We start from the raw sequence: 16,264 nt of genomic DNA on the forward strand, positions 1-16,264 counted from the left end.
AGAGAGGTGAGACAGTCACAGCCAGGCCGAATCAGTCTTTGCTGCTCCACCGTGTTGGCAGGAACAATGTGCAGAAGGGTCAAATTGGTCATTTAGTCGATAGGTTGTCGTATTGATATAGCTCACCATGATTTAGAGGGAGAACTTGGGTGTGGCAGTTATGTGACCAGGAGGATAATGTGCCTATTCGCCTCTTTTCTGTCCTGTAGTAGAATGGCTGGGGTAGTTTATCATGCTCACTGTGATTTAGAGGGAGAACTTGGGTGTGGCAGTTATGTGACCAGGAGGATAATGTGCCTATTCGCCTCTTTTCTGTCCTGTAGTAGAATGGCTGGGATAGTTTACCATATTGATATTGCTCACTGTGATTTAGAGGGAAACTTGGGTGTAGGATTTAGGTGAGAATGCACCTATTTGCCTCCATGCGCCTTCTCGTGTAGCAACAGACTAAAAGCTGATCACTTAAAACCATAGTGTACTACGCCTTCAAACTGAGAGGGATGCAGAAAGGTCAAATTGGTCGTGTGAGGCCATTAGAGTCGAAACTGAATTGAATTGAAAAAGATTCAGATTTATGAAAACCACTTTTATTTTGTAAAATTCTATCTACCTAAGTTCAGCTCAGCTCTGATTTACTCTGAGCACATCAGAATAGCTTGAATTTTAAGCCTTGAAGCTCCAAGATGGTAGTGAAGAAGAAATATAAGGGATAAATGTACAATCATCTTTGTTTTCATGGAATGTGTAATGAAGGTTTATTTCTACGTATGTGTATTTGTATGGTTTATCTTGGAAAAATGGATCGCTTTATCATAAGCAGGGGTACACTTATGTTTTTAAATGGGAGTTTTCCACACTAAGCAAAGCTGTAGCATTTTATAAAAGCTGCACTACTAAATGTACATTATTCATAACACATGTAACTTTATATAAACAGTTCTAAAATTTGGTACTTTCAAGACGGAATGAACAATAACCTCTATAATACAATGAACAAGTCCTGCTTGCAAAATTCTACTCTGTACAGATATATGACATGATCAAAAGCTGCTCTGCAGCGTATAATAACAACTGATCTAAATGCAATTTAAGTACTAAGCAACTGGTAAACAGGGAAAGGAATCAGCTATTCGAATAAACTCCAAAAGGAAGGCACTCAGTGACTGTACATGTTACATAAGCTATACATGTACATGTACAGACGTACATGTAAAAGCCACAAATGCCAAATGTCATGGAAGAAAATGAATCCATCACACTACTTGTACAAATGAACACACATGTGGGGTAATGAAAGAGACTAGTCATATTTTGTCAACCTTTCTCACATAATGTAAGTCATCACCTAAATCTTAATATTCTCTTTTTTTGTAATCTCATTCAAATATATCCTCATGAAGACATGATCACAGGTTGGATGTGTCATGGAGATGAGTACTATTTGAGAAATGAGAGGGTAGCCATAGGAATGGTCTACATTCAACGAACATGGTCCAGCAATTAGATGACGACCTCCCACAGCAAGATCTCAGCATGCGATCCTGTAAAGAGGTATCTTCCATCAGGTGAAAACTTGACTAAATCGAGCCCATCACTATGACCAATGAAATCCTGGAAACTTCCTTCATAGTAATCCATCAACTTCAGCAGACGTTCTAAAAAAGAATTAAAAAGAATTGTTTGTGATGTGACAATAAAGAATAAGATAATGTCAGGAAGGTTGGGCTATAATTTCAAACAAATGACTAATTGCGGACTTCAATGTCACATGACATTTTCATGAACTTGTTTCATGGCTTGGAGTTTGCAGCAGCTTTTTCTTAACAATCCCAATAAAGAAGATATGGCAATGAAATCACCTTTTGTTCCCAGGGCGACCAGTCCCGACCGTGGACTGAGATCCATAGCAGTGGACCAGTGAGTGAGAGGAGCCGTCCTCACCACCTTGCGCTGACCCATGCTGTAGAACTGCACCTGGCGCTGCATGCCATAACCAATATAGACAATGATGTCAGAATCTTCGTGGGAGAACTTGGCTATGCTGGGAGGTAGGCTCTGGTAGTAGCTCTGAAATAGGTTGAAATGGAGATTTTGAAAAAATGACAATCAAATAAGACACAGGGTATCGACTGACAGAAAAATTGTCACTTTTGCTCTATATCAGTATTCATCCTGATCCTGTTTGAGATGAACTCGCAATTGTCGGCAATGATATTATTTACTTACCAAGGCAGATTTGTCTACAACTGAGCCATCAGGAGCAAAAGCTGGTGCAGAGAACGTCAGCCAATCGATGAGCTCACAAGAATCCTTCGACCAATCGACTGACCAGACACTGACACGACGATCCACACTCGTAGCCAACCACAGCTGGGCACCGGGGATGGAGAATTCTTCATTCTGTGAAATATGGGAGAGACACTTTGGCGATAACCCTTTTGAAAGATACATGTAGACTAAAATGAAAAGACGATTGCCAAAATGTTCATCAAAATTTCGTATCGCATCCCATACATGAAAACATGAAAATAGAAATCTTACTGGATAAGTCACTCTGTTGCCACCTGGCAGTGATTCTCTGTCCTTAACTAACACTAAACAATGAACTTACCCCCATGTAAACTGTGTCAATGTTGGTGATGGGAGCTCCCTTGTGGTCATTGATAACTCGAACAGTCATTCCAGTCGTGGTACTGCTCACTGCTATCAGTCCGTCACTGGCCCCTGATAAGATCATCCGACCTGAAAACAGATATGAATTGTTTTCAAAGTCACAAGGTTCAATTAATTTACAAAGGCCTGGCGCAGGACATGCCTACAATGAACACATCAACCCAGATCACAGAAATGGATTTATAAGCAAAGTCCAAATGCAGTAGGGAGGTATGTACACTGCAGACTGTGGAAACTACACAGCAAAGATGAGAAACAATCCTATTGTATTGTACATTTTTTTCATCATTGACCGAGGGGCGCGCAGGGCTTTTCTGATCTATTTATTATTCACTCACCATCAGTTGAGAAGCTGATTGCTGTCACCGCCACAGCGTGGGGATGCATTTTCAACATCATCTCCACCCGGTTCACATCAAACACTCGCACCGTTCCATCGCTGTAACCAGCCACAATACTCGGTAACGTCAGCTGCGTGCTGGTCTTGTGGACGGTAGCTAGTGTTTCACTGATGTGTTGTGAGAGAATAGTGGTGTCATCTCGTGGTGGCGCAAATGCCAAGCAGTTGCATGCCTGAAACATAAAGAAATATATCAAACACAATCAAATTGTGTTAACCAGTGAAACCTTATCAACACTAGCAGCCATCAGGAAATATACAATTTCTGGTAAGTGTTTAGTAATTTATTACAAATTCAAGTCACTAAAGTAGTAAGTACTAGTGATACCCCCAGTCCAACAATGCTTCTATTCCATTTATTAGAAGTTGCTTGTGATTTTCTGAGCTGAAGTCATACAGCAATGTCACAACAGCAGGAATATGGCAAGGAAAAACCAAAGTACAAACCTGGTCTTGCACTTGGAATTGTATTGTCTGCTCTCGCCCTTCAAGAAACCAGAGTCGCAGACTGCCATCATCGGCACAGGTAGCAAAGTAGTTCTCCTCTGACATGGCAATACCATTCACCTTGTGTTTATGCCCCGAGATGAGCCTGATACTGGTCCGCTCAGCCCAGTTGATGTACCACAGAGTACCAGCAGTCGTACCAACTATACCCTGAAACAATAGAAACCATTAACGAAAGTTTTCTTTAATGTCATTTTTTCAAGTGTACCACTATTACTGGGTCACATTGTCAAGCAGATTACAGTATCAAAGCCATAAACGGTACGAGTTTTAAATCTAATTCACCTATAATTTTCAATTAATCTTGCAATTGAAACTAGGCAAGTTGTTCCATCAAGCTCCGATGTGAACGAATCTGTCTCGATCTAACAGATATGAAAATGTTACGAGTGGACACTGCATACCCTGCTGACTATGAAGTTGAGTTAACAACATATACGTGACAGCAGAAGCCGGACGTACCAAGTCCAGTGTTTCATCAAATGCCATAGAGGTTATAGCACCATCCAGGTTCATTTCATCTTCCATGGTCAAGCCTCCTTTCCTGACCGCCTGGCTGCCACTACCTCCAGGCAGCTTCATCTCACAGATCCCCGTCACTGTCCAGATGCGTAGGTTGTTGGCTGCACTGGCTGTGATCATACGTCCGCTATGGCATGAGATGTATTCTGAAAAGCAGATGAATGCTGGTCAAACGACATGCAAAATCATGTATTTCAAGCTCAAGTAGTCAAGAAATGTAATGATTCCTAATTTATTCAGTATTGACCTGTTGCATCATAGAAAGTGTGTAATCAAGCCATGTGTTTTGTTGAACCTTCAAACTCTGACCCAAGCCACAATGAGTGGACACAGGGACACCACACAAACTTCCTTCCAACCCTATCCAAGAGTTATTATGGATTTGAACCCACAACCTCTAGGTAAGGAGCAGGCACTTCAGTCACTATGCCATCATGCTACCCAAGTGATCTTGCAATTCTGATAATAACCTAATTCCTCCTTGTCAGCCTCCCAGTGCATAAAGCATGTGTTCTGTCTGGTGTCCCAGGCACTGACTTTACCCTCACTGCTACCAATATACAGAATGTTATCACCAGCATACTCAAGACACGTGAAGGTAGCTAAAACTCCAAACTGAAAAAAAGAAGACAACAAGTCGATTAGTGACAAAGACAACGATATAAAAATTTGAATGAAATGTTTCATCAACCGGTACTATAATATCAGATAAACATGGAGACCTCCACAGCTCTTAAACGTTATTGAGGGAAACCGATCAGGGTTTCAAACAATTTCACATGAGTTTAAGTTCAACAGGATCTTACCGTTCTAGTCTTGAGAATTTCCTCAGGCACGTCTGCCTCATGAACATTGAGGGTTGCACTGTCAGGACCAGCACCTTCGTCCAGCAGCCAAAAGAGAACAGCCCCATTCTCACCAACGGAAGCAAATTCATTCATAGTGTATGGATCCCATTTAATGCTGTGGATGGGTAATGTAGCCTTGGTTGCAGTCAGGATGGTATAGGTGTAGGTACTCCATACAACCACCGAGCATTCACGGTAGTCGCCTAAAATGAAATGATAAGGAAAATTGGTTAGCCTTTGCATATCTATGGAATCAATCGTTAATGGCTCAATCGAGGATCATTAATATTATTCATCATAAATGTAGAAAGAAGATCCTCGAATGCCACTGAGTTGAGATCTTGCACAGGTCCCCCGATCACGACATGGACTGATATGATTAGAAGACCCCGAAAAGAAGTAATGATGCTCGTGATAGAGTTACATTACAATGTACCCACCTGCTGAAACAAGGAATCGATCATCTCTTGCATAGTCGAGGCAGACAACATCATACTCATGATGGGAGAGCACTTTCTTACACACCATATTCTCAAGGTCCCAGACACAAATCTGACTGTTGGTCAAACCCTGGGCACCACTTGCTGAGGCTAGCAGCTGAAACAGCAAATCTTCACATCAGTATTGAAAATGGACAGTATCTTAAGATCAAAATGATTGATAACCAAGGCAGTCACATATTTCGATCCGAGTATCTGCTTTATTTCAAAGTTTATCCAAAACTTTCAATAATGTAGCATCAATAAAATCAGAAGCAAGTAGAAAGGTGTAAGTGATGTCCAGTTTCCACCATAAACTTTGAAGAGAAAGTAGCCCTACCTGACAATCATGTTGTACGGCCATGCATGACACCTCTTCCACATGACCTGAAACATAAAGATATAATTTCTCAGATAAAATTTGATAACAGGAGAGTTGGTCTTTTCTTATCATGTGTACATGTATGTAGTATAAGAGCACAGTTGTGAATTCATGGAAACAAAAATATACATGTATAAGGTGAGCTTCCTTTTCTTGGTTCAAGTCATAAATCTTAGACCTCTATCTTACCTAAAAGATGCCTCTGCGTGCCCTTATTCAGGTCCTCCACAACCACAATACAGCCACTAGAATAAGCAAAGAACCCAGTGTCTGGCTGCCATACCATATTGCCACGTCCATTTCCATTGTAACCAATAACAGACTTCAACTTCAGGCCGGCTTGGTTTGGTGGCGCTGTGTATCGACGCTGCAAATGAGAGCCACACTTTTCAATGAACTTTATGGATGGACCAGCTTTATTCTGGAGCAGTCAGGAGAGAGGGAGAATTTAGATAAAGGGATATGGGAATAATCTACTTCACGCGATCAACTTGTGGGAAGCCACTTTCTCAGATAAACTGATGACATATGGCGAACACCCAGAGCCTCTCACCTGGGTTACATGCAGCCTCATGAACCCCCAGCAGGCAAAGTTCCCAATTAAGAATATGACAGTGCTAAAACCTACCTGAGCCATATCAGCCATTTTCTGTCTCCTGATGAAGTGCTTCATCCCCTGAGGCTGTGCATGTTCCACCTGGTCATCTCCCCTCTGCATCTTGAGTGATGGGGCTCGGAGCTTGGTAGGAGTGGCCGAGTGAGCTCTTGGACTGGTTACAGGGGTGCTGTCATCTTTGTACGTGACAACAGTATCCTGTGGGAAAACAGAAAAAAAAAAAACAGAGTTAAGTGATCAGATAACTGGGTGAAATAAGCAATGGTATAGGACCAGTGTTTGTGCATTTCCCAACTTCTCCCTCAGTTTAACACAAGGGAGCAAAACTAGCGGATGTAATACTGGCATACAACGCTCTCTTTCTAGCAAATAAAGAACACAATGGCTCAATAAATAGCCTGAAGTACGGGTAACTTACTTCACCTGTGTCATCATTGACACTCCTGGAGCTAGAGACTTTACTAATGATAAGATCTGGTTCCTCCGATGCTTCAGATGCAGTCTCGATATCTGAAAAAGAATTTGTAGGAAGATATCAATGGATGAATACTTAAGTAATATGGCACAACTTACTTGGCATCCATTGGAAGGGAAGAAAAAACAGACCAAGGAAACAGACATGCCAGAGGCAATCTGCTTCTGATCTCACTGCAAAATTTGATTTAATATTTTGAAGATTTTCTATGTTTGCATCTGAAAAAGTAAAGTGAATTGAGGGAAAAAAAAGTCTTTACCTCCGTTAGTCACTTGATTGATAGTGCTGAGTTCATCAATATCTGGTAGTGTGTCTGGTTCCTGGGGTAATGGTGCCCTCTCTCTTGGCACATTGGACAGAATACTTCGATAAGGACTTGTATTCATCCCGCCACCTGTTTCTTCAAAGTCGTTCTTGATGGTCACTCTTCCCCTGAGAGTAAAAAACTACTATATAAACGGGGTAATGATTTTGTCATGCTTGGCAACTCCAACGAGCTGATGAACACTGCCGCAAATGGAATTGTGGAGAAAACTAAAAGAAAGGAGTCGGCAACACCTACATGTCATCCCCAAACGCATACAATGCCAAATTTTTGGAAGATATTTTAGCATTAATACTTTCATTGGATGACATCTTTCAATATCTCTAATATCTGCTGTAACTTAGATCAAGACTTACTCAGGTACTAAACGTTTTTCGTGCAAGTTTGCCAGGAAATCCCACATGAAGATAGCTTCACCAATCGTGATCAGACTCAGGGAGTCAGGAGTGAAAATCAGACTGCTGATCGGTCCAGAATGTCCAATGAACACCTGGAAATTTAGGTCTAGTCTCATGTGATAATCCCATATCTTGATCACACGGTCACCAGCAGTGGCTAGGTGTTTACCATCACTTGTGACAGCCAGGGCAGTACAGTCCACTCTCTGGACGTTGTTGATCTGAAACAAATAAGGAATACTTTCTTAGATATTTTCATGGCTGAGGTTTTAGGGTATTTGGCATTGACATCAAGCAACTGAAAAACTGTTGAGATAAAAAACGGTTTCATACCTCAGCAAGAAGTCTGCCAGACCTTGCATCCAGTTTGAGCAGTTTATTGTTGGATGTGGTGACAAGGAGATGCCTCATATTGGCTGGGGCGAAGCAAACACGTCTTGCTGTATCCACACCACCTCCATCTGATGGGTTGATGGTACTGATGTCAACACGAAGAATCTGGAAAGGAAATGTAGTCGCTACACATTCAGCTTGATAGCAAAGATCACAAGAACAGATCTTTTACTAATGCTCAAACTAAGTTTGGCTTTACTTGGTTGATATCTGAGTTGGAAATGGTGACACTTTTGAAATAAAGAATTGGACCATAATATAACCAATGCTTACCTCATCTAATGACCTGGCATTTACTACACTGATTGTGAACTCAGAAGGACCAACAAATGCTACGCTGTTTCCATCTGGACTGACAGTCAAGGCATCTGGGGCGAACTGATCCCCATGTGCCACAGTGTTACCAAGGACTCTTAACAGCGCATATTTATCAGTTGAGGCATCGTAGAGAGCTAGGATTCCAAGAGAACCAGAGCTGTATAGGAACTCGCCGTTTGGTGAATAGGCAAGGCCAGTGACACGACCTCGATGTTGCCTTAAATGAAGAAGAAAACTTTGTCTTTATAGCCAGAGGTATAAAGCAATTCTAACTTTGTTTAGCATTCAGTCCAAATGGAGAATGCATGAGCTATTTGTGACGAGGATTAGAAATTTGAATGACTTTTTAATTTTATATTATTTGGAAGTATACGTGTCTTACTTCAGGAACCTGCACGGGTCAGTGGTCGCCGCAGTGTGAGGCAAAAACTTGATGAAGATTGTGTTCTACTCACTGGTATTCAGCTAACATGCTGGTTGTTCCAACGTTGAAAATCCTTACTGAGCCACTCTCAAAGCCACAGGCAAACACCTGCTGGGTTGGGTGGTAGCATATGGCACATGGACACTCCTGTGGAGCTGTGAAATCAAATAACTGAAATAAAGTGAGTTCAAGAGTCAACATGCACTCAGATATCTTCCCTTGAGACAAGACCCCCTGGACTTCTCCCTTAGACATTTGACCCTGCCACTTAAAGCCCCGACACTGTAATGTTACCACTTAAACCATACAGAACCTCTGTAGCCTTTTCATCAATTGATTCCTACCTGTTGTTGGTTATCGATGTCCCAAACACGGATGGTATGATCTTTAGACACAGTGGCAATGTGTCTCCTGAGGGGGTCAACCGCCGCTGAGTGAATATGGTCAGTGTGAGATCTCATGATGGTTGTGTAGTTCCTTGTCGCCACATCTAGGATGCCCAAGTTGCCCTGAAAACAATGGATATAACAGATGCTACTTCAATGCCTCCAATAACACTGGGCATGCAAGGAGAACCATATTTTACACCAAGAATGGAAAATATGAGGAGTTTCAATAAACTTCAGCAAAAATATATAAAGTAAAGTTTTTTTGGTAGCGGAAAACTAGCATTCTTAGAATGATCAAAGAGAAACATGCATATCTCATATAGCCAATAATATATTATCATGTACATTTACTCACTGTGACAGTTCCTGCAAGGATTTTTAAACCGTCCGTCGATATCGACACTGCTGTAACTGGGCCCTCATGCTCTGAAAAATCAAGGTGTTTAATTTTTAAATTAATAGAAGCTTTGGTTTGAAAAGTACGGGTAAAGACTTTTTCTTTGCTAATGCAGGCTACAAGAACTTAGGATAAGCAAAATCACCACATGAAACAGTCACTTTCTTTGAACACAGTTCAAATCATCATTCCTCCAGTTTTTTTCATTTCAAACTGTTTTCTCTTTCTATGAATCCCTCACTCACCTGCTTCTAGATACACCTGAGCAAAGTCTAGCGGCCAGAGTCTGAGGTATCCATCGTCGGAGCCGGTCACACAGAAAGATTCACTGATCGACATGGTGTTAAGTGCTATTCCTGCACCTAAAAAATAAAAGAATAAACATTGCTTAATACTGAAACATACACATGAAAGGTACAGGTGATACGTCATAATGCAGTCACAAATGAAAATTAAACTTGGAATAATTATGCATTGACTACAGTATCATCATGGTGGGTTTTAAATTAATTTTCCTTCGAAGTTTACTGCGATGAATTATAATATATCACTCAAACAAATGCGTTTAAGGACAGGCAAGTGGACTGGACAAGTGAAAAGAGGGGTGTTAGTCCAAGGAGTTTGACGGCTAGTCATCTGTCATTGTTAGAGAATGAATAAACTTTGCCAGTCAGATAAGTAGAAGCGCACCAGAATTAAATGTGATCTTTTCCCTGTTCTTCTTCTTGACGGCTGGCAGTAAACGTCTGACGTGCTGGATTGCCATTTTCTTGTAGTTGATTTCGAAAATGTGCCCACTTCTACTGCAGGCATACCTGCAAGATGAACCCAAAGGCTTATCAATCATGTTCTTAAATACTTTGGTTATAATCTTATTTTCATAATGGATTATGCATTGGTCTTGTTTTGAGAACAGAGCCCTATAAACAAACCTCTTGGGTTGGTGTAAAATATGTCAAAAGCAGAAACATCTCAGTAAAAACAGACAGCCACAATTATACATGTACATGAAACTAAACCATTTCGCCACATTAGGCATTGTTTTAGAGGGCACAGTGTGTAACCACTAGTAAAAATATTACGTACAGCAGACGATCTGAAGGTTCTTTGGTTGCCTCATATCCAGCCTCGAAGCAGACGTCGGTGAACTCCATTGTGTGATACTCGCCAAGATTCACTGGCGCTGACCTCAGGGCTCCATCCCTCACGCGCCAGACTCGCACATTATCACGGCCACATGACACCATCCTGCATAGAACACATGGCTTCATTTTAAAACACACACATTGGTTTTTTAAAACTATTATAATTATAAAGAGGGCACCACATGCAGTGCAGAAAAAATCATTACAAGCCACAGTTTTTTAAGGCAAGTCAAGCCTTTCAATAGCATGGTTGTTGGTATGTTCTGGAGGGGGGGGGGGGGGGGGGTATACCAGTCAATGACCCCTTGGCTCTGAAGCATTTTTTTCACCCTAAATACATTAGGAACTAATGTAAATACATGTATAGTGGATGAATACAAACTGCACCTACCTTGTGTCATCAAAGTCAGCAATCTTCATGCGCACGATGTCGACATCTGTATGAGCCTTGGCCATGACATTCACTTCACCTCGTCTTTCCGCTTTGGATGTATTCCATATCACAACCATCTGAAACAACGTTACAGTAAAGTTATCAAAATGGAGACATTTTCGAGAAAAGTTATCTTAAATGCGAATGATGTCATCATGCTTGCCAATTGGAGGATCCTGCACTTGCTTCTGCCAAAGTACCATTCTCAGAATTTAAAAGCATCATCACAAAAACAAACTAAAACTCCGGAACATATGATCAAAGCTCCTGAAAACTGGAACTTACATTCTTCCCATGGCCATCTTTCCCAACACCACACAGGACAGTGCCACTGTTGGAGAAACTTAGACAATGAACAGAATGCACATGTGTTTTGAACATAGCTAGGCACTCCCGACTCTTGAAGTCCCAAATCCTCACCACGCTCTGCGTGCCAGTCTGGCCTGATGCCAAAAGGGACATGCTTCCGTTGAAGGTCAAACATGAAATCTGAAAGGCAAGCACAATATTGTGTAAGACCAAGAGAACAACAACATTTCCATGAGATTACTTAACATATGACGGTCAATTTTACACTGGAATTTTAAAGAAGGCCACATGTTTGTGTAATAGATATTATTTGATCATAGAATATATTATCATCGGCTGTACAGATGAAATATCCAACTTCTGTTGGGGAGCACAATACACTTTTGAATGAAGGCTTGGAATAAAGCACTCCCGATTGTATATGAATGCAGCTTCCAAATCTCGAATGCACCCACCTTATCTGTGTGTCCGATGAAGAATCTCTGGTAACCAGTTTTAGTATCCATGCTGACGATCACAGCATGACACGGGTAAAGAACGGCTTTACCATTCTTGGTCCAAAGTGCCTGAAATAGAGGTTGGAATTTCAGACAAGGACAATAAAATCAGATGTTCTACTTCTGGTGCATTTGTATTGAATGCCATTTTCCACAGGTATTGTCATACACTCTGTCAAACCTGCCCAAGAAAAAGCCATTTCCTCAAGAAATTACTTGTAACTTACCTCCCTGAATGTTGCTCCTCCAAATCCAACAATTCTTTGCAGCTGCAGAATGGGATCGGGCAACAAACTCTGAATAACAAACATATCAAGAGAATCAATGAATGTGGTTGGCGGCAAAGACCCAAACAGGGCATTAAGTCTGGAATGATGTCTGCCCTCCTGGTCACTAACTTGAGCCCAGGTGAGAGAATGTCAGTGCAGTCTTCATCAAGCTGCCATTGTACACGCTCCATGCATCTGATGGTGACAAGTTCAGTATTGGCTACCACGTGACGAGGCCAGACACAGACACATTCAACATTTGCTACATCCAAGACAGTATCCAGAGCAGAATGTTACCTGATAGGATGGCTTTTTCTTTGGTAGAATCATGGGAGGGTCATGCTTGGCTGAAATACTCCTTGTTTTGTCACTTCTTTCTCTTCGGGAAATCACCACCTGTTCCTCGGGTCGAGCAAACACATGAACCTCTCCTCGATCATCCTTCATAACACTGATGTTGCCATCATCTAGGCCTATTGAGGGTAATTCTGAAACAACTTGTCGATCTTTCCGACGTGGAGTCTGAAAAAAGTGAACAGCAACACAAATAATGACTGAATGCATACATAAGATCAATTGAAATATACGTACAGCCTGCATCTTCTGATTCAAAGCAGGTCAGAAGCATTTTGATATGCAGACATGACAGAGAAAGATTAAGTAGTGAGAGAAACCCAATTGACAAAGCATGGTCAATATCATCTCTGCCCAGTACAACCAAGCAAGGCATCTTGATCTAAACCATTGCAACATAAAGACACAGTAACGTTTGAAAAGATTTGCAGGCACTACAGACTTTCAAATATAAGGGTTCTTTTCCACATTGCCAAGGGGTATGCAACAATTACAAAAGATCATGAGAAAGATATCTTAGATTAGTGCAAGATGTAAAGAATTTACCTTCTTCGGTGATGTAATTTTGTTGATGAGAGAAACTCGGTCAGATACAGCTTTGCTGACGTCAACTGTTTTCGGTGATATACGTTTGGGAGATGGTTCTCTTGGACAGATAATACCTGGGGCACCTGAAATGTGTAACAGTTTTTAAAATAAAATCGAGTCCTATTTAAATCATGCTTTACAATATCAACAAATCGGGTCTTGGTTACACATGCAGATAAAAAGAGAGAGGTTTATGGACTTACCGCTTTTTGTCTGTGGTGGTTCATGTTTGCTGTGCTGTATTGAGTCAAATGGCTTCTTGTTCCCATCTGATGGAAACCTGAAATGCATACAAGAAACCTTGTACCTCTGGCCACTAAATTAACAAGAAAATCTGCAAGAACTTCAACTATGAACACCCCACAGCTCAATACTAACTAACAGGGGCAATTTTTTGAGATCTGAGAATTTAATCAGCAGTCAGAATTCTAATTCTGACCTTCAAAAGTCCATTCATTTTCTCACCTGATGAGATCATAGTAATCATGCCAATATTCGCCCTTGCCAAGTGGGAAGGACACCTCTCTGGGTAATGGCATCACCCCACGTAGATTCATGCCACTCTTTTTCACTTCGTCAAGGGTCATGCCTGCAATGGAAAAAAATTACCTCATCAAGATCAACAAGAAGACAAGTCGGCTGCAAAAGAGTCCTCTCTGTAAGAATAGAAGTGGAGGTACATTTGTTACCCTAACATTACATTTTGGTTTAAATAACCTGTGACAGACGAAATTGATTGTGACTTTGAACAAAGCAATCTACTTTGACTGTTTCATCTTTTGATTCGACTTGGAGTTAGCGAGGGTGTGGTCTGTGAATAAGGTCACTATAAAGAATAGACTTGTCCTTATTTCTTCTTGTTACATCAGACATATCTTCTCCAAAGATGTGCAATTTCTACTCACCTGGTTCATACTCTACGTCACTTGTAATGATATTCTTGACAAACATGTTTGCACAGAGCCTGATACTCTTCATGTAGGAATACTTTCTATTCAAGTACATCGACAGTATGTAAGAGAAGTCAAGGCACAGCATTGTCCATCTGGATGACATAGGTGTAGGCCCACTGTTGTCTAAAAGTCAAATGGAGAGTATAGTACAATGTATTGCGTATCTCTTGCCATCAGTTTGGCATCAGAACCTGAAATGGGGTCACGTTTGTCTACAGCATTCTACCAAAAGTTGAAGGGAGCAGGAAGAACCACCAGCAGGGATTGCTGATGTCTTCTAAATTGCCTTGGTATCACCATTAGCCAGATTCTGAGTGCAGAGGGTCTTGCCCTTTAAAACTACTCAACCAAGAAGACCCTCCTGGGTAATGATAAGAAATGTTATTTACTGATTAAGAGGCGAATGATTTAATAACATATTTTCAAAAGTAAACAAACCTCTGGCTCCACTGCTGGCGCAGCCATGGATGGATCCCTTTGAAGAATGGCAAACATAAGGAAACTGTAACCAAGTCGAGGTAGACTTGAACTCCTTAAAAAGATTTGAGAAGGAAATACGCACAACCAATCCATCTAGAGTTGTGACATCAACATGGACAACAAAGTATTTGGTTGGAACCGGTTTGAAAAAGATGTAGAGGTATCGTCCAGTGAGACCAAGAGACTGTGACGATGTTTTGGGAAGTTGAATGTAGTTTCCTGCAGGGATGGATCCAGTGATGCGGTACACAGTGCACTTCAGCGTTCGGTCCTGAAATGAGAAAGATTGCACTTCACATAATGTATTAAACCAATCTTATTACAAAGTTCAACCAAAAAAACTTTTACTTGAACGACTTCTAATGCTTAAAGAATTTTTTTTTTAATAGCAAACAATTCTACCTCTAACACTGCCATAAATATGGCAATGGTATTGATAATAATTGAAATACCACACAGAGCCATCCCTGATGTTCGTAATTCAGGAGACATGGCTGCTTTCTTCATCTGGGACTATTACAACATAAGTAGCTGGCAGAATTACCATGGTGCTGACAACTTCCCCCTCTTTGGTTGACTTCTTCCATGATGCCACATTGAAATGTTTGAAGACATTTACAAATGGATGCTGCCACACTGGAAATATGAAGAAAGAAAATTCAAATAGACTTCGTTTTTGATTATAGGTCTAGGTTGTTTACGTTGAAGGAGAACATGAAAGTCACCCGCACAAAAATTATCAGACTCAGAGTCAGAGTCGAACGATTTTCAATAGATCGGAGTCCAAGGCATCACATCATCACAAGACCTATGTTTAATGTATTGTTAGGCGAACAAAGTGGTTGCATGCAGATTTTAGTGATGGATGTGGGAGTAAATCGGGTCTAGTACATGTACGTGCTAAGGTCAAGGTAAGGACAGAGTCCTTGACGGAGCACTTTTGATTCACTGTTGTTGGCATTTATTCGATTGGGCATAGGGCGTATCATTCTCAGCCCTGCCCATCGCCAAGGAACTAAGGCAGTTCAATGTTCATGACAATTGACATGAGACATTTGCGATTCATTTCCGGATCCCATCCTAGACCTAAGTATAGTAACAACAACCCAAAGCCCGCAAAAGTTGCTAAAATATAAAGCATCTCGGGTCTGCATCACCAGCCAACTACATCAAGCTGCTTGCTGTGCACATTTCAAAAACTGGACAGTGCACTGTGCAACAGTGGTGTCGTGTGTACATCATGCACGATAGGAGTGTATGATTATGTATACTGCTCTGCAGACGAAGTTCGGTTGTTTTCTGAACTTATTAAAGGGTCTTACACTGTGACATTCTGCACAATTTAGACTTCTAACGTTGGAGAAATATATTGTGAATTGCGTAAATTTATTTTTGATTAAATTGGTTGGATAGCCTTCTGTAAATTGAGGTGGTTTAAGTATGTAAGTTCGAGATTTTCAACTTTTTGCAGTTACCGCCATTTTGGAACGATGTTATATCCAATCCGCGTTAGCAGGTCATGTGATCTTTGAGATTTCGCGGGAAATGAAACTGTAAACAAACGCACGTGCGCAGCCCAACAGTGGTGATCAGGTCGGCCAAAAAACTAGTTCTTCAATCTCGAGTGATTACCATGGATACAGATGAGGCCTACTCTATCCCTATTGCTAATTGTTCAAATGTAAATGTC

The 16,264-nt window shown here is 41.1% G+C and overlaps 1 protein-coding gene across 1 annotated transcript; it reads right to left on the reverse strand.

The window, feature by feature from the left end:
- Positions 1-631: 631 nt before the first annotated feature.
- LOC135493327 (WD repeat-containing protein 90-like) lies at positions 632-16,025 on the reverse strand. The gene is made up of 36 exons (XM_064780605.1): positions 15,897-16,025; positions 15,119-15,210; positions 14,533-14,845; positions 14,047-14,217; positions 13,607-13,730; positions 13,345-13,421; positions 13,100-13,224; positions 12,497-12,721; positions 12,158-12,226; positions 11,889-11,999; positions 11,410-11,613; positions 11,083-11,201; positions 10,633-10,794; positions 10,237-10,361; positions 9,792-9,908; positions 9,505-9,575; positions 9,105-9,269; positions 8,792-8,931; positions 8,292-8,553; positions 7,959-8,123; positions 7,584-7,846; positions 7,162-7,334; positions 6,846-6,937; positions 6,440-6,625; positions 6,001-6,178; positions 5,770-5,816; positions 5,391-5,547; positions 4,909-5,153; positions 4,573-4,717; positions 4,043-4,248; positions 3,521-3,730; positions 3,012-3,246; positions 2,612-2,742; positions 2,227-2,400; positions 1,860-2,067; positions 632-1,655 (listed from the first exon to the last, which is right to left on the reverse strand). Exons 1-36 carry the CDS (start codon positions 15,904-15,906, stop codon positions 1,501-1,503), a joined length of 5,652 nt encoding a protein of 1,883 aa, XP_064636675.1. The 5' UTR covers positions 15,907-16,025; the 3' UTR covers positions 632-1,500.
- Between the last annotated feature and the right edge of the window lie 239 nt (positions 16,026-16,264).

Source organism: Lineus longissimus, chromosome 1 (assembly GCF_910592395.1).
Source record: "Lineus longissimus chromosome 1, tnLinLong1.2, whole genome shotgun sequence".
NCBI classification, from domain to species: Eukaryota; Metazoa; Nemertea; class Pilidiophora; order Heteronemertea; family Lineidae; genus Lineus; species Lineus longissimus.